The sequence below is a fragment of the Mytilus californianus genome, unplaced genomic scaffold (assembly GCF_021869535.1).
Source record: "Mytilus californianus isolate M0D057914Y unplaced genomic scaffold, xbMytCali1.0.p SCAF_11, whole genome shotgun sequence".
Lineage (NCBI taxonomy): Eukaryota > Metazoa > Mollusca > Bivalvia > Mytilida > Mytilidae > Mytilus > Mytilus californianus.
In genome coordinates, this window is record NW_026262593.1 from 4,337,540 (window position 1) to 4,365,120 (window position 27,581).

General features: G+C 33.4%; 1 protein-coding gene across 1 annotated transcript in view; it reads left to right on the top strand.

Moving 5' to 3' along the window:
- Window positions 1–27,581, top strand: part of LOC127720755 (sushi, von Willebrand factor type A, EGF and pentraxin domain-containing protein 1-like) — an 86,411-nt gene that overhangs the window by 540 nt on the left and 58,290 nt on the right. Inside the window, exons 3-15 of the mRNA XM_052227509.1 lie at window positions 1,163–1,387; window positions 1,817–1,930; window positions 3,092–3,268; window positions 4,046–4,228; window positions 6,020–6,133; window positions 7,005–7,181; window positions 9,336–9,518; window positions 11,404–11,586; window positions 13,401–13,583; window positions 20,244–20,423; window positions 21,151–21,333; window positions 22,803–22,985; window positions 25,994–26,176. Of these exons, the coding sequence (XP_052083469.1) occupies window positions 1,163–1,387; window positions 1,817–1,930; window positions 3,092–3,268; window positions 4,046–4,228; window positions 6,020–6,133; window positions 7,005–7,181; window positions 9,336–9,518; window positions 11,404–11,586; window positions 13,401–13,583; window positions 20,244–20,423; window positions 21,151–21,333; window positions 22,803–22,985; window positions 25,994–26,176 (2,268 nt within the window). The remainder of the gene's footprint in view (window positions 1–1,162; window positions 1,388–1,816; window positions 1,931–3,091; window positions 3,269–4,045; window positions 4,229–6,019; window positions 6,134–7,004; window positions 7,182–9,335; window positions 9,519–11,403; window positions 11,587–13,400; window positions 13,584–20,243; window positions 20,424–21,150; window positions 21,334–22,802; window positions 22,986–25,993; window positions 26,177–27,581) is intronic.

Genomic DNA, 27,581 nt, shown 5'->3' on the forward strand with positions numbered 1-27,581 from the left:
TATTGAAACAGTGGCTTGTGAAGGGTATCTTTGTCAAGGTATGTCAGGCTGGAGAGAATATTGAAACAGTGGCTTGTGAAAGGTATCTTTGTCAAGTTATGTCAGGCTGGATAGAATATTGAAACAGTGGCTTGTGAAGGATATCTTTGTCAAGTTATGTCAGGCTGGAGAAAATATTGAAACAGTGGCTTGTAATTGTGAAGGGTATATTTGTCAAGGTAGGTCAGGTTATTATACCGTCACTCCGGAGGAGGAATAATACTTCTTTTTGTCCCTCCATGAATGCATCTGTTTATCTGTAACTTTGAATAACCTTATAATGGTAACATACGAAAATATCCGAAAATAAAAGAAATGCATCTTAACTAGTATGATAATAAACTCATCATAGATACAAGGATTAGAATATTGAGCAAGAAGAGCAATTTGTCTACAAAGACTTATCATTGAGGCTCCAATAGAAAAGTTAAAAAGGCCAAATAAAGTACGAAAATGCTTAAGATTTTTAGTGGACAATAAATTTTTAGCAAACTCATTAAGTAACAGATCCGTCAATTTTGTTGCATTTTCTTCAACAATGTAGAAATGGCATACTTTTTACCTACAGTTGTGAAATGATTTAATATGGCCAACAGAAGTAATACAAATCACAATTAAACTGCTTATAGAATAGCTGATAAAGTTCAATGAAGCTAATTCTGATAAAAGTTATAGTTGTCTTAAAATTAGTAAACAATAGAGTATAAGGTTGATTGATTGTTGGATCTTTAGTTGTACATTTGGTAACAAATTGCTTTAATATTATGTGATCTGAGTCAAAAAGTAGTTCCAATCCTGTCATTGATATACAGGTTAATAAAGATTGAACCAGGACTTCAGTGTGTAGAAATAATTATTGTCAATTGAGAAATTCTTGTGTGCATAAATTATTGTGAGTTTAATGAACAATGGTCAAAAATGTGAGATTAATTGTTATGATTTCCAGAAATACAAATAATTTAATGTATTTCAATATTTGAAATGCAAGTTTTATATTTGTGAAACCTATCCTGTAACAATTTCTATATAAATATAAACATCAATTTAGATTTAAGATTTTTTTGTAAAATATTTTTAATGTGCAGGTCTCATGCCTAATATATGTACATTTTGCCACTTTCAGCCGGTAAATGTGTGGTACAATCATGTGAAAGTTGGCAGTATTCCAAGAAGGAATGTTCAGTGACTGGTATGATAGCTGATAGTATGATTTACTCAATGGAACCAGATAATTTACCTGCTTGGATGAAGTATTTGTGTTCTGTTGAACATTATGGTTTCACCCCTCGTCAAGGAATCTGGGTAACTCAGGGCTGCAGAGCTGATTTCAGTGTTTGCTTTATTGAAGGTATAATGGCTTGGTTATATGGCTTGTAAATTATTACAATGAAATGTTTTTATTATTTCTTACAAATCTTTGAGTATTAAAATTACACATACTTTTTCTATGATATAATGACAAAAATGAAACATGTATGGATAAAAGGGATTGTAGCTAGTGTATATAGCAATGAGTCAGCAGCGCAATCACATAAAATACTAATTGATATCTAGAGGGCACCAATAGACTATAGTTTAAACAATTTTTTTAAAAAATTTTCAAAGTCACTCCAGAAATTTATGAATACATTTATTAGAGGTATTTGAAGATATGCATCGATATCAAAATTCCTAAAATGGCCAAAAACATTGAGAAACTCAAATTTCCTAATCAGAATGATTTTATTCCTTTAATTAACAATATAGTTGTATATCATTTATTTGTCTTTATCTGCAGAATACAATGATTGTACATCTAGTCCCTGTCAGAATGGAGGAACATGTCATGATGGTGAAGCCAGCTACACATGTACCTGTCCTGGTCCATATGAGGGAACCAACTGTGAAAATAGTAAGTAATTGGGGTTAGCTACACATGTACCTGTCTTGGTCCATATGATGGATATGGAACCAACTGTGAAAATAGTAAGTAATGGGGATTAGCTACACATGTACCTGTCCTGGTCCATATGAGGGAACCAACTGTGAAAATAGTAAGTAATGGGGATTAGCTACACATGTACCTGTCCTGGTCCATATGAGGGAACCAACTGTGAACATTGTAAGTGATGAGTGCAATGTGACAGACCCAGATTCTTGAGATAAATGTGAGAGTAGGTAGTTGTTAGTCAAGCGTACCTATCTTTATCCACACAAGGAGATTATTATTAGCACAGTAGCTGAATAGGTCATACTTGTAGTACTATTAGGATTGTACCAATGAATGTGGCATGGGGTCTCCCGCTGATAAACCCTACTTTTTTTGTTCTATTTGAACATAAATGTAGGGATTATCAGCATGAATTGTGACCTATCCATGTTATTTGAACTCTGGTGGATAGTTGTCTCATTGGCAATAGTTCCACATCTCATATTTTATATTATGTAGAAACATGCCATATGAATTAAAGCAAATGTCATGTATACTTATTTTTTACTCAGAAGAGGAAAAACTGAGAACAATGGTTGGAGTGCTATATTGTCAAAACTGAAGAGCTTGTCCTAAAGCGGAGACAAGCTATGCATGCTCTTTTATTGATGCATATGAGGCAGTTATTTTGATGCCATAATTGTCAGTATGCAAAATCATGTCAAAATGGTAAAGTGTTTGTCCTGTCTAATGAGTAATATTCATAATGAAAATATTTGGTCACACTTTGACCAGTAAATTCTTTATTGAACATATTATTTGGTCACACTTTGACCAGTAAATTCTTTATTGAACATATTATGTGGTCACACTTTGACCAGTAAATTCTTTATTGAACATATCATTTGGTCACACTTTGACCAGTAAATTCTTTATTGAACATATTATTTGGTCAAACTTTGACCAGTAAATTCTTTATTGAACATATCATTTGGTCACACTTTGACCAGTAAATTCTTTATTGAACATATTATTGAAAGTGAAAATGATCAAGCAGCGTATTGCTAAAATTTTAAAAACAGTTTAAAAGAAATCCAAACTTGTTTCCCAGTTGCATCTGATGCTTTTCCTCCATTGTTTTAGAGGTTCCATGTTCATCTCCTGGAGATGTCTTACATGCCACTAAGACCGTTGCTGGATTAGCTGTTGGTCAGACTGTCAAATATGAATGTGAATTTGGTTATGCGCTCACTACTGGAGATTCAGTGTTGACCTGTGAACTTGGACCTCATTGGGATGGAACAATGCCCTCATGTAAAAGTAAGAATATTTAACAGACATGTTTCAAGTTTCAGGACCTTACTTTCATTGGAGTAGGTGCTAAACAAAAAATTTCTTCAGATCCCAATTGATTTGTGCTTTTGGAAGACTTTAGATTTTTATCATGAATAACATATAGCTCAATGTCAGTAGAAAATAACACAATGTCCAATGTCAAATTGTATATCATTCATACAGGAAATTATACATAACGCAATGTGGCAATTAATATTACACTTGGATTTGTCTATGTAGACAACATGACAATACACATTATTACATCAAAATATGTTTAAAGAAATTTACACATGTTGAAGTGTTTGACACATATTATTCATCACTCTTTATCATTATGCAGTGTTGTAGAGAAATAACAATACAATAGAATTAAAAGGCAAATTGAAACCTCTTGAATTTTAAGGGTCCAAATAAGAGGTATCCCACAAGCCCACAGCAACCAGATTGTTACAGGGCATGTTTAACAAAGTTCAATTTTCCATCTAGGCCAGCTTATTTCATTTATTTAGACTATTTAAAGTACATGTAAGTTTCATTGAAAACAAGTCGATTTAAGAAGGAGCTTCCCCTCCCTTAATTGTACACATATTATCTTCCTCCTCATATGAGCTTTTTCTTGAAAACATGTGTTGATAAATTTGTGCATCTTAAGCTATGAATAATTAGATGAGAAAAGAAATAATTTCTTTTAGATTGTTTATTCATGTAAGCATTAAATTTTTATATGAATGTTATCTACAACCTGCATTTTTATTACAGTTATTGAATGTACAGTTTCTGGATACAATGAGTTTACTATACCATCAGTAACTGAAACTATTGTACCAACAACTGAAGTCTCGTTTGTATGTAAACCTGGTTACCAGTTGCCTGATGGGGATTCAGGAACCAGAACATGTCAGAAAGGTGGAACAATGTCTGCCAACCCACCTGCTTGTAAAGGTAACTATATAGAGAAGTTAAGTGTTTTAATGGTATGATCCTGTCAAAACATATTCTTAACAGTTTTACATTGTCCTTTGACCTCAAAATTTCATATGATGTTATCAGATTTATGAGACTAGAATGTATCCGTACGAAATTATAAGGCGTATTACGCCTGGAAATCTGGCATAAACCAGGCGTAAGTGGTAGTAACATGTCCAGATCCAGGCGTAATGGAGCAGGAAACGTAAAGTTGTAGTATATACAGGCCTAGAAAAAAGTGGTAAACCTGGCGTAAATTGAAATAAGCCAGGGGTAAATTTTCCTACGGGCGTAAAACTGTTGGAAGGGCGTAAATCATAATACCCATAATGCTATGTTTAAAGGATCATGGGAAATTTTTTCAAAATTTGGCTCTCTGGTATTAGCAATGCAAGTTGGACATATGGCAGCTTCATATATTCAGGGGAAATTAACTTTTTTTGTGCTTTTTGAAAGAACTTGAAATTGTAATTATGGAATCAAATTGATGAGTGAAAATTGTGAAATGAAAGGAAAGTAGTATACAAGGCCATGGTAAATTATAATTATGTGAGTAACTAAGTTATTAATTTTTTATTTTTTACCATCAATTTCAAATTCTGGAAACCCTCATCACAAGTTAAATTACAGTATTATCATTGATTTTTTTAGTTTAAATGACATTAATTTTCAAAACAACTTAGTCAAAATGCTAGTTTTATTTCAAGAAAAACTAATTGTCATAATTCTTATTTAAACTTAAACTTATTTGTGCCAGTGTCTGTCTAACATGTATTTATTTATATAGCTTCTTCAATGGTTAATATTAATACTCGATAGAAGTGCCTAATTTTTTCATAACATATACATTATGTACCAAAGATTATGTCAAACAGTGAGAACTTAAAGCAACAGTACAAGGTTGTATCAAATACACAAAGTAGTCAGCTAGGGTAACACACTGATTTAAATTAAGTGTAGTATTATGTGAGGACATTACGCCTGGTTTATTTATTGACCAGGCGTACTCATTTGCATATTACGCCTGATTTTCTGTCAACCAGGCGTACTCATTTAAATATTACGCCTAATTTTATTCCTGGTTTCCGCCTCAGTTAGGCTTGGTTTCCGCCTTGTTGAAGCCTGGTTGACACCTGGACATGCATTCCTTTGTATCTTCCTCCTATAATAGGAGCACCACATTTGGTAATGATGTTAAGAAGGACATTTAACACACTGTATCGGCACAGATTTAATGTGAATATTTGCCTACCCAGTTCCCCAGCCTGGTTGTGACAGGTCTTACTACCAGAAACAAAGAGTACAAATTCATGAAAAGTTGAAAAGATTCATTGAATTATTTTGATGAATTAGAAGAATTTTAATTTGACTATCCTGTTTAGTAAGATATCTTTTATTATATAATCCACTATCTTTTTTAGATATTACTTTTAGGAATACAAAATGAATCTACATTTTATAATGCTGAGAACTTATTTGGCAATAAATAGTATATTGTATGTATTATTTTGAATACTTACCCTATTTGACCATGTATAGTACATATTAATGTATGATATTCACCCCCTTTTCATCCCCCAAAAATTGTGAAAAAAGTCTAGTCCAATGTTTAAAGTCTTTCAAAGGAAACTTATAAACCATGTATTTAATTTTTATTAACGGCTATTAAAAGATAAAAATAATATATGTGTTTCTTTGTTCAATTAAATCTTTCTTGTAATACTTGTGTTAAAGATGGTTCATATATCTAATGTCATAAACTTTCAGATATCAACGAATGCCTGGCTAATCCATGTAAACACGGAGCTACATGTCATAATGAAGTGAATGCTTACAGTTGTACATGTATGCCTGGGTACCAAGGAACAAATTGTGAATCAGGTATGTGAAGCTAACATTTGTACATGTATGGCGGGGTACCAAAAAACAAATTGTGAATCAGGTATGTGCATGTTTAAAGTTGTACATTTATGCATGGGTACCAAGGAACAAAATGTGAATCAGGTATGTGCATGTTTAAAGTTGTACATTTATGCATGGGTACCAAGGAACAAAATGTGAGCAGGTATGTGAATGTTTAAAGTTGTACATTTATGCATGGGTACCAAGGAACAAAATGTGAATCAGGTATGTGAATGTTTAAAGTTGAACATTTATGCACGGGTACCAAGGAACAAAATGTGAATAAGGTATGTGAATGTTTAAAGTTGTACATGTATGCCTGGGTACCAAGGAACAAATTGTGAATCAGGTATGTGAAAGTTCAAAGTTATACATGTATGCCAGGGTACCAACAAACAAATTGTGAATCTGTTATGTGAATGCTTACAGTTGTACATATATGCCTGGGTCTAATGGATCAAATTGTTAATCAGGTATGTGAAGCATATGCTAGGATACCAAGGAACGAATCTTGAATCAGGTATGTGATTGTTTAAAGTTAAACATGTATACAAGGATACCTAGGAAGGAAAGGTGAATCTAGTATGTGAAAATTACAGTTGTACATGTATGCAAGGGTACCAAGGAACAAATTGTGAATCAGGTATGTGAATGCTTATAGTTGTACATATATGCCTGGGTACCAAGGAACAAATTATGAATCAGGTATGTGAAACTTACAGTTGTACATGTATGGCAGGATACCTAGCCAGGAAGGAAAAATGTGAATCAGGTATGTGAAGTTTACAGTTGTACAAGTATGCCTGGGTTTCACCATATTTCATTAAAGTACAATTATTTTGTATTTTAGAAATACCATGTTCAACACCAGAAAGTGTCTTGCATACCATTAAAAGTGTCTCTGGATTAGCTGTTGGTCAGACTGTAACATATACATGTGACTTTGGTTATGCCCATACAAGTGGTGATTCTGTGTTAACTTGTGAAGTGGGACCGTCCTGGCGAGGAATTGTACCAACATGTTCAAGTAAGTAGTAGAAATACTGTGTATTCATTAATTTTCATGGGTACCAATTTTCGTGGATTGAGGAAAGTTGGTATTTTCGTGGATATTTGATTTCGTGGTTTAACCTACGTCTTCATACAAGCCTATAGAAAATTTGTATTTCGTTGAACCTTTAAATTTGTGGTTCACCTGTAACCACGAAATAAACGAAAATTGGTATCCAACGAATAATAATGAATCCACAGTAAGAGTTTTATATTGCACTCAAACTCACTGTTCATCTGTCAGTTCCTCCTCACATATTACTCAGCCCCTGAACAATTTTATATTGTACCCTAACTTACGGAGAAGGGCTATATGGCAATCAACTTGTTTGTTCAACAAATATTTTTATAACATTTGCTCGAGCACCAATGAACAGAATGACTTCATATCTGGTCTACAGGTTTTAGATAGGTCAGTCCATCTGCCCATCATCACTTTATTGTGCCAAGTTAGCAACTTCAGTATATGTTGGATCCTTTTCAAATTTTCTTAAAATCATCTCATTAAAACCTCACAAAGGTTTGATACTTTGAAAATACAGAGCTTTTTCAGTTGTAAAAATACTTCATATTTATTTTCATAGTCAGGAAATTTTCCACTTATCAAAATATACTAAAATGTTGTATTTTTATTGAGAACTTCAAATAAAACTTTTAAAAATTTGTTATAAGGCTTGATCTAGACATTCTTTACTGTGTGCTGCATTTAATTGCACATTCATTGCTTTTTACCATAAAAAAAAATTATATTCTTACATGGAGCATCCTGAAATTAGTAAATAAAAACCTTCATTAGAGCATGCTAAAAGTGTGATGCAATTTAACATCCTTGACTCATCTTTCTATTGAACAATTAATTATGTGATATCATAAGTGAGCAGTAGCTGACAGTTAACAAAACACGTGTTTTTGCCTTTAAGGAGTGTACGTAGCAGACGTAAAATACATCATTTTATGTTGATTATCAAAGTGATATAACAGTTAATAAAAACTAGAGGCTCTCAAGAGCCTGTGTCGCTCACCTGATTCTACTTTGGTTTTGGAAATCATGTAAAAATAGATTAAAATCATAACAGATACCCAAATAATGATTGAGGCCAAATTTGGTTTAATATTGGCGATGTAATTTAATCAAAAGCAGACGACTTTTGTAAAGTTTACAGATATTACCAATAAATTCATTGAAATTGTAGAAAATGACTTTTTAAGGACAACAACTCTAACAAGATGTCAATTGACAATTTTGCTCTAGGATAACAAATCGTCAGTAAAGTAACAACACTAATTGGTTCCCACTTCATAAGGAACATTCATGCCATATTTGATTTCATTCCATTCATTGGTTCATGTAAGAAAACATTTTTATGCAATTCCTATAACTAGGTCTCCCGTTGGTGGCCATCTTGAACGACAAATCAGTAACAAAGTTACAATCTTGGTAAGTACCAGGTAAGCACCTCATAAGGAACATTAATACCATGTTTGGTTTCAATCCATTCAAAGGTTCTTTAGAAGAAGACATTGGTTAAATATTTCCCCATAGTGGTCTATGTTAAACTAAGGTCCTCCTGGTGGCCATCTTGAACAGAAATTGGCAACAAAGAAGCAGCACTTCATCAGCACCTCATAAGGAACATTTATGCCATGTTTGGTTTCATTCTATTCAGTGCTTCTCTAGAAGAAGCATTTATATGTATTTCCCATAGGGTCTTATGTTTAACTAAGTCCCCTACTGGTGGCCATCTTGGATAATGGTTCAGCTACAAAGTAACAACACTTAGTCAGCAAATCATTAGGAACATTCATGCCATGTTTGGTTTCATTCTATTCAGTGGTTCTCTAGAAAAAAACATTTGTATGTATTGTCCATAGGTTCCAATGTTAAACAAAGTCCCCTACTGGCGGCCATCTTGGATGATGGATCAGGTACAAAGTAACAACACTTGGTCAGCACCTCATAGGGAATATTTATGCAATGTTTGGGTTCATTCCATTCAGTGGTTCTCTAAAAGAAGTTCAAAATGTAAAAAGTGAACAGACAACGTACGCCAAATGATGAGAAAAGCTCACTTGACCTTTAGGTCAGGTGAGCTAATGAGATACATTGTTGAATAACTTCTTTGTCTTTTAGTTACAAAGTGTACAGCTCCTAGATTAAACCAATATACAATTACATCAACTAATACTGATGTTGTGCCAAGTACAGAAGTGACGTACACATGTGAATTTGGTTACCAGTTACCAGCTGGAGATTTGGGAACCAGAACATGTCAGCTTGGTGGTACATGGCCAGCACCTGCACCAGCATGTGAAGGTAAGAACTATTTACTATTCATCATCATTTGAAGGTAAGCAGTGGTTACCAGTGTTCTGTGTTCCAGCACATGTTTAACAAACCCACCAGCATGTTAAATTAAGCACTGGTCAGCAGGGTTGGATGTATTAGCAAATTTCAAAACAGATTTGTTTTGTGGTATAAGGGAAGGAAATCAATTTGGAAAATTGTCAGTTTTCTATTAAAAAAATCTTAAAATAAAAAAATAATTGTTAAAGTGTGAAACGGCCATATTGAAATATGTCTTGTTAATTCCTAGCATAGGATCAAATAAATATTGAAATATTTTTTTAATGTAATGCACATTGATACCACTACTCCTGCAGATAGGGGGTTTATCAATTAAGTCATGTCTTTTCCTCCCTCTCTTTTCCGATGCATGAAATTTCTATTGTATTTACCTTGAAAACCAAGAATCAGAGCTTTCTGAAATTTAGTATCTGGCTTCAAATGGACGTACAAAACCGTTTGAAAACCTCAGTTATCTAAAACATATAATGCTCATATATGAAATTTTTGTTATATTTTTCGTCGCACCTGCATCTTCTGTTGCAGAAAGCTCGACATAGGGATAGTGATCTGGCTGCGGCACTAACTAACTACTTAAAAGCTTAATATTTTAGAAGGTGGAAGACCTGGATGCTTCATACTTTGTATAAAGATGCCAATTTGTTACGAAGTTTCCGTCTGTCATATGTCCATTGTCCTTGACCTCATTTTCATGGTTCACTGACTACTTGAAAAAAAGGTTAAGATTTTTTGTAATGTTAATTTCTCTCTTATTATGAGTAATAGGATAACTATATTTAGTATGTGCGTACCTTGCAAGGTCCTCATGGCTGTCAGACAGTTTTCATCTGACCTCGACCTCATTTCATGGATCAGTGAAGAAGGTTAAGTTTTCTTGGTCTAGTCCATATATCAGATACTATAAGCAATAGGTCAACTATATTTGGTGTATGGAAATATTTTACAATGTACATGTCAGTCTGGCAGGTTTTATTTGACCTTGACCTCATTTTCACAGTTCATTGCTCAGTGTTAAGTTTTTGTGTTTTGGTGTGTTTTTCTTAAACTACAAGCAATAAGTCAACTATATTTGGTGTATGGAAGGATTGTAAGGTGTACATGTCCAACTGGCAGGTGTCATCTGACCTTGAACTCATTTTCATGGTTCATTGGTCAGTTTTAAACTTTCATGGTGAAGTTTGTTTCTAAGATACTATAAACAATAGCTCAACTATATTTAATGCATAGATTGATTGTAAGGTGTACATGTCTGTCTGGCATGGTTCATCTGACCTTGATCTCGTTTTAATGGTTCAATGGTCAATGTTGAATTTTCTTGGTTAAGTTTGTTTTTTTAGAAACTATAAGCAATAAATCAACTATATTTTGTGTATAGAAGGATTGTAAGGTGTACATGTATTTCCTGTTTGGTTTATCTGACCTTGGCCTCATTTTCTTGGATCATGTTAAGTTTATGTGATACTTGTAGTAAAGCTTTATATTTAGGACTATCAACATAAAATATATGATCAGTAAAGCAGGTGAGACATATCAGCGTGTGCACTCTTGTTTAGAGAACAACATATCATATCACCTTGAAAATTGGTATTAATATTGCTGTAAGCAAGCTATACCATGATGTACCTTTTTAAAATCATTTGCCCATCAACTTCCTGTTAATGGAATACTTAGTGTAGGAGATATCATAATTGAGCAGTGGCTGACAGATAACAATTTAAGTGTTTTTGCATTTAAAGAGTGTGATAGACTCGTAATGAATCATACAAAGTTGATAAAATAATTGATATCTAAATAACTAAATAATAAAAATGTGGCACAATTTCTTTGTTTTTAGTTATAAAATGTGCTGCTCCTGGATTAAACCAATATACAATTACATCAACTAATACTGATGTTGTGCCAAGTACAGAAGTGACATACACATGTGAATTTGGTTACCAGTTACCAGCTGGAGATTTGGGAACCAGAATATGTCAGCTTGGTGGTACATGGCCAGCACCTGCACCAGCATGTGAAGGTAAGAACTATTTATCACTCATCATCATTTGAAAGTAAGCAGTGATTACCAGTGTTCTGTGTTCCAGCACATGGGCAACAAACCCACCAGCATATATAAAAGTAAGCACTGGTCAGTAGGTTTGGATATATTAGCAAGACTCAAATAAGATTTGTTTTGTGGTATAAAGAAAGCAAATCATTTGTGAAAATTGTCACTTTTCTATTATAAAAATCTTCAATATAAAAAGGCCATATGGAAATATGTTTATAATTCCTAGCATATGATGAAATAAATATAGAAATATTTTTTTAATTCTATGCACATTGATACCACTGCTCCTCAGGATGGTGATTTTACTGTTTTATTCACGTCTATTCCTCCCTCTCTTTGTCAATCACATGAAATTTCTATTGTATTTTCCCTTAAAAACTATTTGATATATTTTCCCATTAGAAGCTCATCAACTTCCTGTTTAGGAAAAAATTCCTTAGTTTTTGTTGAGCAAGTCGCAGAAAGCTCGACATAGGGATAGTGATCTGTCAGCAGCGGCAGTGGTGACAAACTTCTTAGAAGCTTAATATTTCAGTAGGTAGAAGACCTTGATGCTTCATACTTTGTATATACATGTAGATGCCTTATGATATGAAGTTTCTGTTTGTCATATGTCCATTGTCCTTGACCTCATTTTCATGGTTCAGTGACTACTTGAAAAAAAAGTTAAGATTTTTTGTAATGTCAATTTCTCTGTTATAAAGAGCTATAGGATAACATCATTTGGTATGTGCATACCTCGCAAGGTTCTCATGTCTGTCAGACAGTTTTCACTTGACCTCGACCTCTTTTCATGGATCAGTGAAGAAGGTTAAATTTTAGTGGTCAAGTCCATATATAAGATACTATAACCAATAGATTTACTATATTTGGTTTAAGAAGTGATTGTAAGGTGAACATGTCCAACTTGCAGGTGTCATCTGACCTTGACCTCATTTTCACAGTTCATTGCTCAGTGTTAAGTTTTTGTGTTTTGGTGTGTTTTTCTTAAACTACAAGCAATAGGTCAACTATATTTGGTGTATGGAAGGATTGTAAGGTGTACATGTCCAACTGGCAGGTGTCATCTGACCTTGAACTCATTTTCATGGATCATTGGTCAGTTTTGAACTTTCATGGTGAAGTTTGTTTCTTAGATACTATAAACAATAGCACAACTATATTTAATGCATAGATTGATTGTAAGGTGTACATGTCTGTCTGGCATGGTTCATCTGACCTTGATCTCGTTTTCATGGTTCATTGGTCAATGTTGAATTTTCATGGTTAAGTTTGTTTTTTTAGAAACTATAAGCAATAAATCAACTATATTTTGTGTATAGAATGATTGTAAGGTGTACATGTATTTCCTGTTTGGTTTATCTGACCTTGGCCTCATTTTCTTGGATCATGTTAAGTTTATTTGCTACTTGTTGTAAAGCTTTATATTTAGGACTATCAACATAAAATCAATGATCAGTAAAGCAGGTGAGACATATCAGCGTGTGCACTCTTGTTTAGAGAACAACATATCATATCACCTTGAAAATTGGTATTAATATTGCTGTAAGCAAGCTATACCATGATGTACCTTTTTAAAATCATTTGCCCATCAACTTCCTGTTAATGGAATACTTAGTGTAGGAGATATCATAATTGAGCAGTGGCTGACAGATAACAATTTAAATGTTTTTGCATTTAAAGAGTGTGATAGACTCTTAATGAATCATACAAAGTTGATAAAATAATTGATATCTAAATAACTAAATAATAAAAATGTGGCACAATTTCTTTGTTTTTAGTTATAAAATGTGCTGCTCCTGGATTAAACCAATATACAATTACATCAACTAATACTGATGTTGTGCCAAGTACAGAAGTGACATACACATGTGAATTTGGTTACCAGTTACCAGCTGGAGATTTGGGAACCAGAATATGTCAGCTTGGTGGTACATGGCCAGCACCTGCACCAGCATGTGAAGGTAAGAACTATTTATCACTCATCATCATTTGAAAGTAAGCAGTGATTACCAGTGTCCTGTTTTCCAGCACATGGGCAACAAACCCACCAGCATGTATAAAAGTAAGCACTGGTCAGTAGGTTTGGATATATTAGCAAGACTCAAATAAGATTTGTTTTGTGGTATAAAGAAAGCAAATCATTTGTGAAAATTGTCACTTTTCTATTATAAAAATCTTCAATATAAAAAGGCCATATGGAAATATGTTTACAATTCCTAGCATATGATCAAATAAATATAGAAATATTTTTTTAATTCTATGCACATTGATACCACTGCTCCTCAGGATGGTGATTTTACTGTTTTATTCACGTCTATTCCTCCCTCTCTTTGTCAATCACATGAAATTTCTATTGTGTTTTCCCTTAAAAACTATTTGATATATTTTCCCATTAGAAGCTCATCAACTTCCTGTTTAGGAAAAAATTCCTTAGTTTTTGTTGAGCTTGCGACTTCTGTCGCAGAAAGCTCGACATAGGGATAGTGATCTGGCAGCAGCGGCAGTGGTGACAAACTTCTTAGAAGCTTAATATTTCAGTAGGTAGAAGACCTTGATGCTTCATACTTTGTATATACATGTAGATGCCTTATGATATGAAGTTTCTGTTTGTCATATGTCCATTGTCCTTGACCTCATTTTCATGGTTCAGTGACTACTTGAAAAAAAAGTTAAGATTTTTTGTAATGTCAATTTCTCTGTTATAAAGAGCTATAGGATAACATCATTTGGTATGTGCATACCTCGCAAGGTTCTCATGTCTGTCAGACAGTTTTCACTTCACCTCGACCTCATTTCATGGATCATTGAAGAAGGTTAAGTTTTCGTGGTCAAGTGTATATATAAGATACTATAACCAATAGGTTTACTATATTTGGTTTAAGAAATGATTGTAAGGTGTACATGTCCAACTTGCAGGTGTCATCTGACCTTGACCTTATTTTCATGGTTCAGTGGTCAAAGTTAAATTTTTGTGTTTTGGTCTGTTTTTCTAATACTGTCTGCACTAGGTGAACTTTATTTGGTGTATGGAAATATTTTACGATGCACATGTCAGTCCGGCAAGTTTATTTGACCTTGACTTTATTTTTAAGGTTCATTGCTCAATGTTAAGTTTTTTGTGCTATAGTCTGTTTTTCTAATACTGAATGCAATAGGTCAACTATATTTGGTGTATGGAAATATTTTACGATGTACATGTCAGTCTGGCAAGTTTTATTTGACCATGACCTCATTTTCATGGTTCATTGCTCAATGTTAAGTTTTTGTGTTTTGGTCTGTTTTCATTTAACTTTAAGCAATAGGTCAACTATATTTGGTGTATGGAATGATTTTATGGTGTATATGTCTGTCTGGCAGGTATCATCTGATCTTCACCTCATTTTTATTGTTCATTGGTCAATGTTTAGTTTTCCTGGTTGTCTTTGTTTCTTAGATACTATCAGAAAGAAAGTCAACTATATTTATACCCCACGCAAGGAGTTGCGGAGGGTATAATGTTTTTGACCCGTCCGTCCGTCTGTCCGTCTGTCCGTCTGTCAGTCCGTCAGTCCTGTTTCTTGTCATCGCAACTCCTCTCAAACCACACAACAGAATTTCACGAAACCTTTTTAGATAATAAGGACATACTATGTAGATGTGCATATCGACAGGAAATTATGGTTCAATTTTTTTTCTAGGAGTTACGCCCCTTTGAACTTATTTGCTTCAATGTACTACTGCAACAGTTTGTCATCGCAACTCTTCTGATACCACACAACAGAATTTCATGAAACCTTTTTAGATAATAAGGACATACTATGTAGATGTGCATATCGACAGGAAATTACGGTTCAATTTTTTTTCTAGGAGTTACGCCCCTTTGAACTTATTTGCTTCAATGTACTACTGCAACAGTTTGTCATCGCAACTCCTCTGATACCACACAACAGAATTTCAGGAAACCTTTTTAGATAATAAGGACATACTATGTAGATGTGCATATCGACAGGAAATTACGGTTCAATTTTTTTTCTAGGAGTTACGTCCCTTTGAACTTATTTGCTTCAATGTACTACTGCAACGGTTTGTCATCGCAACTCCTCTGATACCACACAACAGAATTTCATGAAACCTTTTTAGATAATAAGGACATACTATGTAGATGTGCATATCGACAGGAAATTACGGTTCAATTTTTTTTCTAGGAGTTACGCCCCTTTGAACTTATTGCTTCAATGTACTACTGCAACAGTTTGTCATCGCAACTCCTCTGAAACCACACAACAGAATTTCATGAAACTTTGTAGATGATAAGGACATACTATGTAGATGTGCATATCGACAGGAAATTATGATTCAATTTTTTTTCTAGGAGTTACGCCCCTTTGAACTTATTTGGTTCAATGTACTTCTACAACAGTTTGGCATAGCAACTCCTCTGAAACCACACAACATTATTTCATGAAACTTTGTAGATAATAAGGACATACTATGTAGATGTGCATATTGACAGGAAATTATGATTCAATTTTTTTTTCTCATACAATTTTTTTTTCTTACACTTATTTTATTTCTCCAATGACAATGTGGGGACGTGGGGTATGTGAGCGCGCTCACTAAGGTTCTTTAATTGATGCATGGAATGATTTTAAGGTGTACATGTATGTCTGGCAGGGTTCATCTGACCTTGACCTTCATTTTCATGGTTCATTGGTCAATATAGAATTTCCATGGTTTGGTCTGTTTCTTTTATACTATAAGCAATAAATCATCTATATTATTTGTATGGAATGATTGTGTTAAAGGTGTATATGTATTTCTGAATTGATTTATGCTTGGTGGTACATGGCCAGCACCTGCACCAGCATGTGAAGGTAAGAACTATTTATCACTCATCATCATTTGAAAGTAAGCAGTGATTACCAGTGTCCTGTTTTCCAGCACATGGGCAACAAACCCACCAGCATGTATAAAAGTAAGCACTGGTCAGTAGGTTTGGATATATTAGCAAGACTCAAATAAGATTTGTTTTGTGGTATAAAGAAAGCAAATCATTTGTGAAAATTGTCACTTTTCTATTATAAAAATCTTCAATATAAAAAGGCCATATGGAAATATGTTTACAATTCCTAGCATATGATCAAATAAATATAGAAATATTTTTTTAATTCTATGCACATTGATACCACTGCTCCTCAGGATGGTGATTTTACTGTTTTATTCACGTCTATTCCTCCCTCTCTTTGTCAATCACATGAAATTTCTATTGTGTTTTCCCTTAAAAACTATTTGATATATTTTCCCATTAGAAGCTCATCAACTTCCTGTTTAGGAAAAAATTCCTTAGTTTTTGTTGAGCTTGCGACTTCTGTCGCAGAAAGCTCGACATAGGGATAGTGATCTGGCAGCAGCGGCAGTGGTGACAAACTTCTTAGAAGCTTAATATTTCAGTAGGTAGAAGACCTTGATGCTTCATACTTTGTATATACATGTAGATGCCTTATGATATGAAGTTTCTGTTTGTCATATGTCCATTGTCCTTGACCTCATTTTCATGGTTCAGTGACTACTTGAAAAAAAAGTTAAGATTTTTTGTAATGTCAATTTCTCTGTTATAAAGAGCTATAGGATAACATCATTTGGTATGTGCATACCTCGCAAGGTTCTCATGTCTGTCAGACAGTTTTCACTTCACCTCGACCTCATTTCATGGATCATTGAAGAAGGTTAAGTTTTCGTGGTCAAGTGTATATATAAGATACTATAACCAATAGGTTTACTATATTTGGTTTAAGAAATGATTGTAAGGTGTACATGTCCAACTTGCAGGTGTCATCTGACCTTGACCTTATTTTCATGGTTCAGTGGTCAAAGTTAAATTTTTGTGTTTTGGTCTGTTTTTCTAATACTGTCTGCACTAGGTGAACTTTATTTGGTGTATGGAAATATTTTACGATGCACATGTCAGTCCGGCAAGTTTATTTGACCTTGACTTTATTTTTAAGGTTCATTGCTCAATGTTAAGTTTTTTGTGCTATAGTCTGTTTTTCTAATACTGAATGCAATAGGTCAACTATATTTGGTGTATGGAAATATTTTACGATGTACATGTCAGTCTGGCAAGTTTTATTTGACCATGACCTCATTTTCATGGTTCATTGCTCAATGTTAAGTTTTTGTGTTTTGGTCTGTTTTCATTTAACTTTAAGCAATAGGTCAACTATATTTGGTGTATGGAATGATTTTATGGTGTATATGTCTGTCTGGCAGGTATCATCTGATCTTCACCTCATTTTTATTGTTCATTGGTCAATGTTTAGTTTTCCTGGTTGTCTTTGTTTCTTAGATACTATCAGAAAGAAAGTCAACTATATTTATACCCCACGCAAGGAGTTGCGGAGGGTATAATGTTTTTGACCCGTCCGTCCGTCTGTCCGTCTGTCCGTCTGTCAGTCCGTCAGTCCTGTTTCTTGTCATCGCAACTCCTCTCAAACCACACAACAGAATTTCACGAAACCTTTTTAGATAATAAGGACATACTATGTAGATGTGCATATCGACAGGAAATTATGGTTCAATTTTTTTTCTAGGAGTTACGCCCCTTTGAACTTATTTGCTTCAATGTACTACTGCAACAGTTTGTCATCGCAACTCCTCTGATACCACACAACAGAATTTCATGAAACCTTTTTAGATAATAAGGACATACTATGTAGATGTGCATATCGACAGGAAATTACGGTTCAATTTTTTTTCTAGGAGTTACGCCCCTTTGAACTTATTTGCTTCAATGTACTACTGCAACAGTTTGTCATCGCAACTCCTCTGATACCACACAACAGAATTTCAGGAAACCTTTTTAGATAATAAGGACATACTATGTAGATGTGCATATCGACAGGAAATTACGGTTCAATTTTTTTTCTAGGAGTTACGTCCCTTTGAACTTATTTGCTTCAATGTACTACTGCAACGGTTTGTCATCGCAACTCCTCTGATACCACACAACAGAATTTCATGAAACCTTTTTAGATAATAAGGACATACTATGTAGATGTGCATATCGACAGGAAATTACGGTTCAATTTTTTTTCTAGGAGTTACGCCCCTTTGAACTTATTGCTTCAATGTACTACTGCAACAGTTTGTCATCGCAACTCCTCTGAAACCACACAACAGAATTTCATGAAACTTTGTAGATGATAAGGACATACTATGTAGATGTGCATATCGACAGGAAATTATGATTCAATTTTTTTTCTAGGAGTTACGCCCCTTTGAACTTATTTGGTTCAATGTACTTCTACAACAGTTTGGCATAGCAACTCCTCTGAAACCACACAACATTATTTCATGAAACTTTGTAGATAATAAGGACATACTATGTAGATGTGCATATTGACAGGAAATTATGATTCAATTTTTTTTTCTCATACAATTTTTTTTTCTTACACTTATTTTATTTCTCCAATGACAATGTGGGGACGTGGGGTATGTGAGCGCGCTCACTAAGGTTCTTTAATTGATGCATGGAATGATTTTAAGGTGTACATGTATGTCTGGCAGGGTTCATCTGACCTTGACCTTCATTTTCATGGTTCATTGGTCAATATAGAATTTCCATGGTTTGGTCTGTTTCTTTTATACTATAAGCAATAAATCATCTATATTATTTGTATGGAATGATTGTGTTAAAGGTGTATATGTATTTCTGAATTGATTTATGTGACCTCATTTCTTGGTTCAAAAATTTTAATGTGATACTTGAGTTAAAACTTTATACTTAGGACTATCAATATAAAATCAATGGTCAGTATAGTATGCTACATTGTAGCGTGTGCGCTCCTGTCTAACAACACATAATATAGATACTGTAAATTCAGATATTATTGCGAGGTTTTTATTTTTGCGAAAAATGCGACAGAGTTGCAAACGCAATAATTTAAACTCGCATTTTGAAATATTTTACATGAATAAAACAGGATTTTTCTCAAAATCGTAAAAATTAAAATCGCATTTAAGTCTAAAATGACAAAATCGCAATAATAAATGCACGCAATAATTTCTGAATTTACAGTATAAGAAGATGTGGTATGTGTGCCAATGAGACAACTCTCCATCCAAGTCACAATTTGTAAAAGTAAACCATTATAGGTCAAAGTAAGGCCTTCAAAACGGAGCATTGGCTCACACCAAACAGCAAGCTATAAAGGGCCCCAAAAATGACTAGTGTAAAACCATTCAAACAGGAAAACCAACAGTCTAATCTATATAAAAAACGAGAAACACTTATGAACCACATCAACAAACGACAACTACTGTACATCATAATGCCCATATATGAAATGTTTGCCATATTTTTCTGAAAAACAACATATCAGAAAACAATAAAGATTGGAATAAACATTGATGTAAGCAAGCTATACCATGATGTACCTTTTTAAAATCATTTGCCCACCAAATTCCCGTTTATTGAGTACTATTGTAGATGAAATCATAATTGAACAGTGGCTGACAGTTAACAATTCAAGTGTTTTTGTCTTTAAGGTGTGTGACAGACTCTAAATGAATCATACAAAGTTGATAGAATGATATATATCTAAATAGTAACAAAGTGCATTGATTTCTTCTTTTTTTTTTAGTTATAAAATGTACAGCCCATGGATTAAACGAATATACAATTACATCAACTAATACTGATGTTGTGCCAAGTACAGAAGTGACATACACATGTAAATTTGGTTACCAGTTACCAGCTGGAGATTTGGGAACTAGAATATGTCAGCTTGGTGGTACATGGCCAGCACCACCAGCATGTGAAGGTAAGAACTGTTTACCCCACATCGTTTGAAGGTAGGCAGTGGTTACCAGTGTTCTGTGTTCTAGCACCTGGTAAACAAAACCCACCAGCATGTAAAAATATGCCCTACTCAGCCGTGTTTAATGCACAAGCAAATCTTAAAACAGATTTGTTTTGTGGTATATTGGAGGATAATCTATCTGGACAATTGTCAGTTTACTGTTCAAATATCTGAAAACAGAATTGTTAAGTGATTGATTGATTTAAGTTTAATGCCACTTTCAGCACTATTTTGTGGCATTCAGTTTTTATTGATGGAGGTAGCTGGAATGCCTGGAGAGAACCATTGACCTTTGATAGGAAAACTGACAATCCTGGTCAGTTTAGATTGGAATCAAGCGCACTTGCCATGTGCGAGATTGGAACTCATAACCTCAGTGTTAACAGTCATGTGATACAGTAGTTTGAATTCTAAGACCACTGGGCCACTTATGCCCCTATATTGTTGAGTAAAAATTCCTAACATATTATCCAAAAAGTATATAAATATAAATTAAATGCAGTGCATTTGAAATCCTTCTCATATAGGAAGCAAGTTTAACTGATTAATTGTAGGGATATAGTAAGTTAGTAGTGGCTCATGGTTTACAGTTTATTATTTTTTTTGCCTTAAAAAGGAGTGGCAAATGTAAAATACATCTTTTAATATCTACATAATACAAATGTTGCATGATCTCTTTATCTTTTAGTCACAAAGTGTACAGCTCCTGGATTAAACGAATTTACAATTACATCAACTAATACTGATGTTGTGCCAAGTACAGAAGTGACATACACATGTGAATTCGGTTACCAGTTACCAGCTGGAGATGTGGGAACGAGAATATGTCAGCTTGGTGGTACATGGCCAGCACCTGCACCAGCATGTGAAGGTAAGATCTATTAACCACTCATCATCATTTGATGGTTCACTGATAATAGATTAGCACTGGTCAGCAGTGTTGGGTTTAGAAAAAGGCCTCAAATATTTTTTGTTTGGTGGTATATTGCAAGAAATGACGTGGGATAATTTTCCAAATTTTGTGAACAGCAAACAAAATTGTTAGGTGTGAAAAAGGCCAAAAACAATTTAATTGCTTGCATCAAGTTAAATATGTATAAAATATGAATTAAATGCAATAAATTGTGTTGTCCTTGTTCTAAGGAGAGTGGTTTTGCTGGTTTGCTCTTGTCTGTCCTTTCCTTAGATGGTACAAAAAACTTTCTATTTTTCTTAAGAACTACACATCAGAGTTTTCTGAAATTTGTTACTAAGCTTTACTAAAGCCTGCTACCCTGTAGATGCCAACCATATTTTCTTAATTGTTACCAGCTTTTGACAAAATTTTAGGGTTTTACGATTAACAGTCTACTTGTTACAGATGTACATTCATTACTAAACTAGAACAGTGCCCTGTTTAGTTATAGCTTCAATCATTGTAGAGCTTTATGTTTAGTTATAAATGTGCTATGATAAGTCCTTTAGAGATAAGGATTTGTAAATTCTTTTTGGTTTCTACAATGTATGGTAAAAAGCAATCCTTTCATTTGCTTATCGATATTGAATAAATTAATGAATGTAGCTTTGCATTTGTGCCCAATACCGTCTTCGTGTCAAGCATTGTGCTAGGATCCGAGGCTTTTATGAATGCAGCGAGTGTTTGTTTTCCATTTTTTGATGTTTGATGGAACTATCAAATTTCTGCAGCAAGGAAAGAAAACCTGAACATGATGCCTTTTGCAAATATTGTGAACAAGACTTCCATTCCATGTAGATGGTTGGTGTTTCTCACTTGCTAATTAGCGGAGAATTGTAGTTGTCATGCATAAAGGAAGTCATTTATTTGTCACTTTGTGCCGAGTTGTAAGTATGATTATAATAAGTTTTTATGAAGAAAAAAAATCACAAATTACAGAAATGTTACCACTTTATTACTGATAACAAATAGGGGTTGGCATCTATGCTAAACCATATGAAGTGTTTTCATAGTCTTAGCTCATCAACTTTTAGTTTTCCAAAATAAAATATCATTTTAACTCAAAATGCCCATGTCAGTCATTATATTTTTCCCAGAACCCCCAAATCAGAGTAATCTAAAATTTGGTATAAACATTTATGTTATTATGCTATACTGTGATGCATTGCTACATTCATTGCTCTTCCACCTCCTTTGAGCAAATACTTATTGTTTGGGTATCATTAATGAGCAGTGGCTCACAGCTTGAAGTTTAACTTGTTTTCTATATCTTTAAGGAGTATGGCAGATGCAAAATGCATAATTTTATATTGGTTACAATGTTGATATAGCAGTTGATAAAATATGAGATATCTAAATTATACAAATATTGCATTTTCTTTCAGTTACAAAATGTACAGCTCCTGGATTAAACGAATATACAATTACATCCACTAATACTGATGTTGTGCCAAGTACAGAAGTGACATACACATGTGAATTTGGTTACCAGTTACCAGCTGGAGATTTGGGAACCAGAATATGTCAGCTTGGTGGTACATGGCCAGCACCTCCACCAGCATGTGAAGGTAAGAACTATTTACCACTCATCATCATTTGAAGGTTAGCAGTGGTTATGAGTGTTCTGTGTTCTAGCACCTGGTCAACAAAACCCACCAGCATGTAAAAATATGCCCTGGTCAGCAGTGTTCAATACATAAGCAAATCTCAAAACAAATTTGTTTTGTGGTATGAGAAGGAAATCAATTTGGAAAATTGTCAGTTTTACTGTTCAAATATCTGAAAACAGAATTGTTGAGTAATTGATTGATTGAAGTTTAATACCACTTCCAGCACTATTTTGTGGCATTCAGTTTTTATTGATGGAGGAAGCAGGAATGCCCGGAGAGAACCATTGACCTTCGGTAGGAAAACTAACAATTCTGGTCAGTTTAGATTGGAATTAAGCGCACTTGCCATGTGCGAGATTGGAACTCACAACCTCAGTGTTGACAGTCATGTGATACAGTAGTTTGACTTCTTAGACCGCTGGGCCACTTATGCCCCTATATTGCTGAGTAAAAATTCCTAAGGGATCATAGATTTATTCTTACGAGGAAGCTCCGAGCATGCTCGGAGGATGCTCGGAGCTTTTTAAGTAGGCTCTTCTCAGCAGTTTATGTGACAATAATTATCATGATCCATTAAGATGTCAATCAAATCTATAGCACTTTTATAATAAGGAAAGTAGAGCATTATAGAGGAAGCTCCATTAACACCTGTGTAAACATCTGGTCTATTCAAACAAATCTTGCATTAATTTTACAAAACTATAAAATAGGTGAGAAATTCTTCAATATTACTGTACAATGCTTGGTATCAAGTTTTCACAGAAAAAAAATATTTTAAAACATTTTCTTAATAATTATCATTCTTTATCAATACACATGATACAAAAAAACACTCAAATTTTATATTTAAAATATAAATATATTTTAAATTTATACTATATAAAATGAAATATAAAAGTCATCAAAGACACAAACTATGGTTATTGATTTATAACCATACTACCAAAACATAGTACATTCAGTTTCATGTGAAAAAGGGTTGATCTTTTTTTATATTCCATTTAATTTGACATTTGTTTGAAATTAACCCTCCATTTCATTGCAGAAAAGTTTTTTTGAGTCGTAAACATGTATCTTCGGTGTTTCAAAGCAATAAAAATATACTATATTCTACAGGGAAAAAAGGGGAGAGAATTTGATTGGTTAACTTCTGGTGATGTGTACTTTCTTATATGCATTAAAAAGTTATGCTATAATTTCACTGTAGTACAGGACAGGATAAAACTTTATTTATGTCAAGTATTTCTTTATTTAAAACATAGATAAATTCTGCACATTTTTTAAAAAATATAACAATAATGACAATTAAACAAAGACTTATAGGAGGGAAATAATTATACTCATGCCAAGAATTTCTTTATTTAAAACAAAGCTAAATCTACACAATTAAAAAAAATGCATAGTAAAGAGAGACGTACTAGAGGGAAAACAATGGTGGTATTACCCCCTCAAACCAGGCTTCCACTCATGAATTACAACTTTTCTTAAACATGTTAAAGTGGCCATTAAATTTTCTATAAAAGAACTTAGTTTGCTATTTAAAAAAAAAAAAACATATTACCATTGTTTAGTTAGGGGCTTTATTTAAACAAGTAATTTTCAAAATTACCTACAGAAGTTATGTTGAAAACGAGGCTGTTTCAAATATAACTTCTATATCATGAATAAGAAACTTCTGTTAATATTATTTTTATAGGTGTCCATTCATACAGGTTTTACTAGCTTTAACAAATTTTCACAGACATCTGGTTATTTTCCCCATGAAATATACTGGTAAAACTATTTAAATCCTCAAGAAGCACTAATTGCTTTTCTGAGGCCACACTTCTTGGTCATAGATTGGCCTCTTGGGGCTATTAAAATATCATTTCCCCTTAAAATCTTAGAGATAGACAGTTATAACTAGATATGGAACCTTTAATTAAGACTTGAAGATATTTATAATTTGAATCTTAATCAAAAGCAATTACATATATTCCTTAAATAATTGTAAGTACTAAGTTTTTTGAAGTTGTATAAAATAATTTATTAAAGTAATATTTTTGTCATTATTTTTTAAAGTAACCTCTCTATACTCATCTCAAATTGGATAAATACTTAATTTTATTTAATGAAATGATATAAAAATTCTTAAAAACTACATTTAGTCCATGCTTTATTTGACATTTAAAATAACTATTGAGTTATTAAATAATTTTTAAAAACAAAAAATACTTACATGACTTATAAAAGTGACTAAAAAAAAATACTTGTTTAGTATCACCACCTGACTGTTGTTTGTGTCTTGATAACTTTCATGTAGCATATTATATAATATAAACTATTTTTAAATCATATCATCTAATTATAAAATTTGAGAATTTTTTATTATAAAAAAAGAAATGATTATTAAATATAATAAGAAAATATTTAAATGACTTTTACTTTTTGTGGAGACTTGTGATTTCTTTCCAAGCATTACACAGCACTGTTGAAGAATTTCTAATCTATTTTATAGTTTTGTAAAATTTCATGCAAAATGTATTTGAATAGACCAGATGTTTACACAGGTGTTGATGGAGCTTCCTCTATAATGCTCTACTTTCCTTATCATGGAAGTGGTGTAGATTTGATTGACATCTTAATGGATCATGATAATTATTGTCACATTAACTGCTCAGAAGAGCCTAGTTAAAAAACTCCGAGCATCCTCCGAGCATGCTCAGAGCTTCCTCGTAAGAATAAATCTATGATCCCTAACACATTATCCAAAAAGTATGTAAATATTAAATTAAATGCAGTGCATTTAAATTCCTTCTCATATAGGAAGCCAGTTTAACTGATTTATTTTAGTTATATAGTAAGTTAGTAGTGGCTCATAGTTTACAGTTTATTATTATTTTTGCCTTAAAAAGGAGTGGCAAATGCAAAATACATCTTTTAATATCTACATAATACAAATGTTGCATGATCTCTTTTTCTTTTAGTTACAAAGTGTACAGCTCCTGGATTAAACGAATTTACAATTACATCAACTATTACTAATGTTGTGCCAAGTACAGAAGTGACATACACATGTGAATTTGGTTACCAGTTACCAGCTGGAGATTTGGGAACAAGAATATGTCAGCTTGGTGGTACATGGCCAGCACCTGCACCAGCATGTGAAGGTAAGATCTATTAACCACTCATCATCATTTGATGGTTCACTGATAATAGATTAGCACTGGTCAGCAGTGTTGGGTGTAGAAAAAGGCCTCCAATATTTTTAGTTTGATGGTATATTGCAAGAAATGACTTGGGAGAACTTTCCAAATTTTGTGAACAGCAAACAAAATTGTTAGGTGTGAAAAAGGCCAAAAACAATTTAATTGCTTGCATAAAGTTAAATATGTATAAAATATGAATTAAACACAATAAATTGTGTTGTCCTTGTTCTAACATTGTCTAAGGAGAGTGGTTTTGCTAGTTTGCTCTTGTCTGTCCTTTCCTTAGATGGTATAAAGAAATTTCTATTTTTCTTAAGAACTACACATCAGAGCTTTCTGAAATTTGTTACTAAGCTTTACTAAAGCCTGCTTCACCTGTAGATGCCAACCATATTTTCTTAATTGTTACCAGCTTTTGACCAAATTTTAGGGTTTTACGATTAACAGTCTACCTGTTACAGATGTACATTCATTACTAAACCAGAACAGTTCCCTGTTTAGTTATAGCTTCAATCATTGTAGAGCTTTATGTTTAGTTATAAATGTGCTATGATAAGTCCTTGAGTGATAAGGATTTGTAAATTCTTTCTGGTTTCTACAATGTATGGTAAAAAGCGATCCTTTCATTTGCTTATCGATATTGAATAAATTAATGAATGTAGCTTTGCATTTGTGCCCAATACCGTCTTCGTGTCAAGCATTGTGCTAGGATCCGAGGCTTTTATGAATGCAGCGAGTGTTTGTTTTCCATTTTTTGATGTTTGATGGAACTATCAAATTTCTGCAGCAAGGAAAGAAAACCTGAACATGATGCCTTTTGCAAATATTGTGAACAAGACTTCCATTCCATGTAGATGGTTGGTGTTTCTCACTTGCTAATTAACGTAGAATTGTAGTTGTCATGCATAAAGGAAGTCATTTATTTGTCACCTTATGCCGAGTTGTAAGTATGATTATGATAAGTTTTTTATGAAAAAAATAATCACAAATTACAGAAATGTTACCACTTTTTTACTGATAACAAATAGGGGTTGGCATCTATGCTAAACCATATGAAGTGTTTTCACAGTCTTAGCTCATCAACTTTTAGTTTTCCAAAATAAAATATCATTTTAACTCAAAATGCCCATGTCAGTCATTATATTTTTCCCAGAACCCCCAAATCAGAGCAATCTAAAATTTGGTATAAACATTTATGGTATTATGCTATACTGTGATGCATTGCTACATTCATTGCTCTTCCACCTCCTTTGAGCAAATACTTATTGTTTGGGTATCATTAATGAGCAGTGGCTCACAGCTTGAAGTTTAACTTGTTTTCTATATCTTTAAGGAGTATGGCAGATGTAAAATGCATAATTTTATA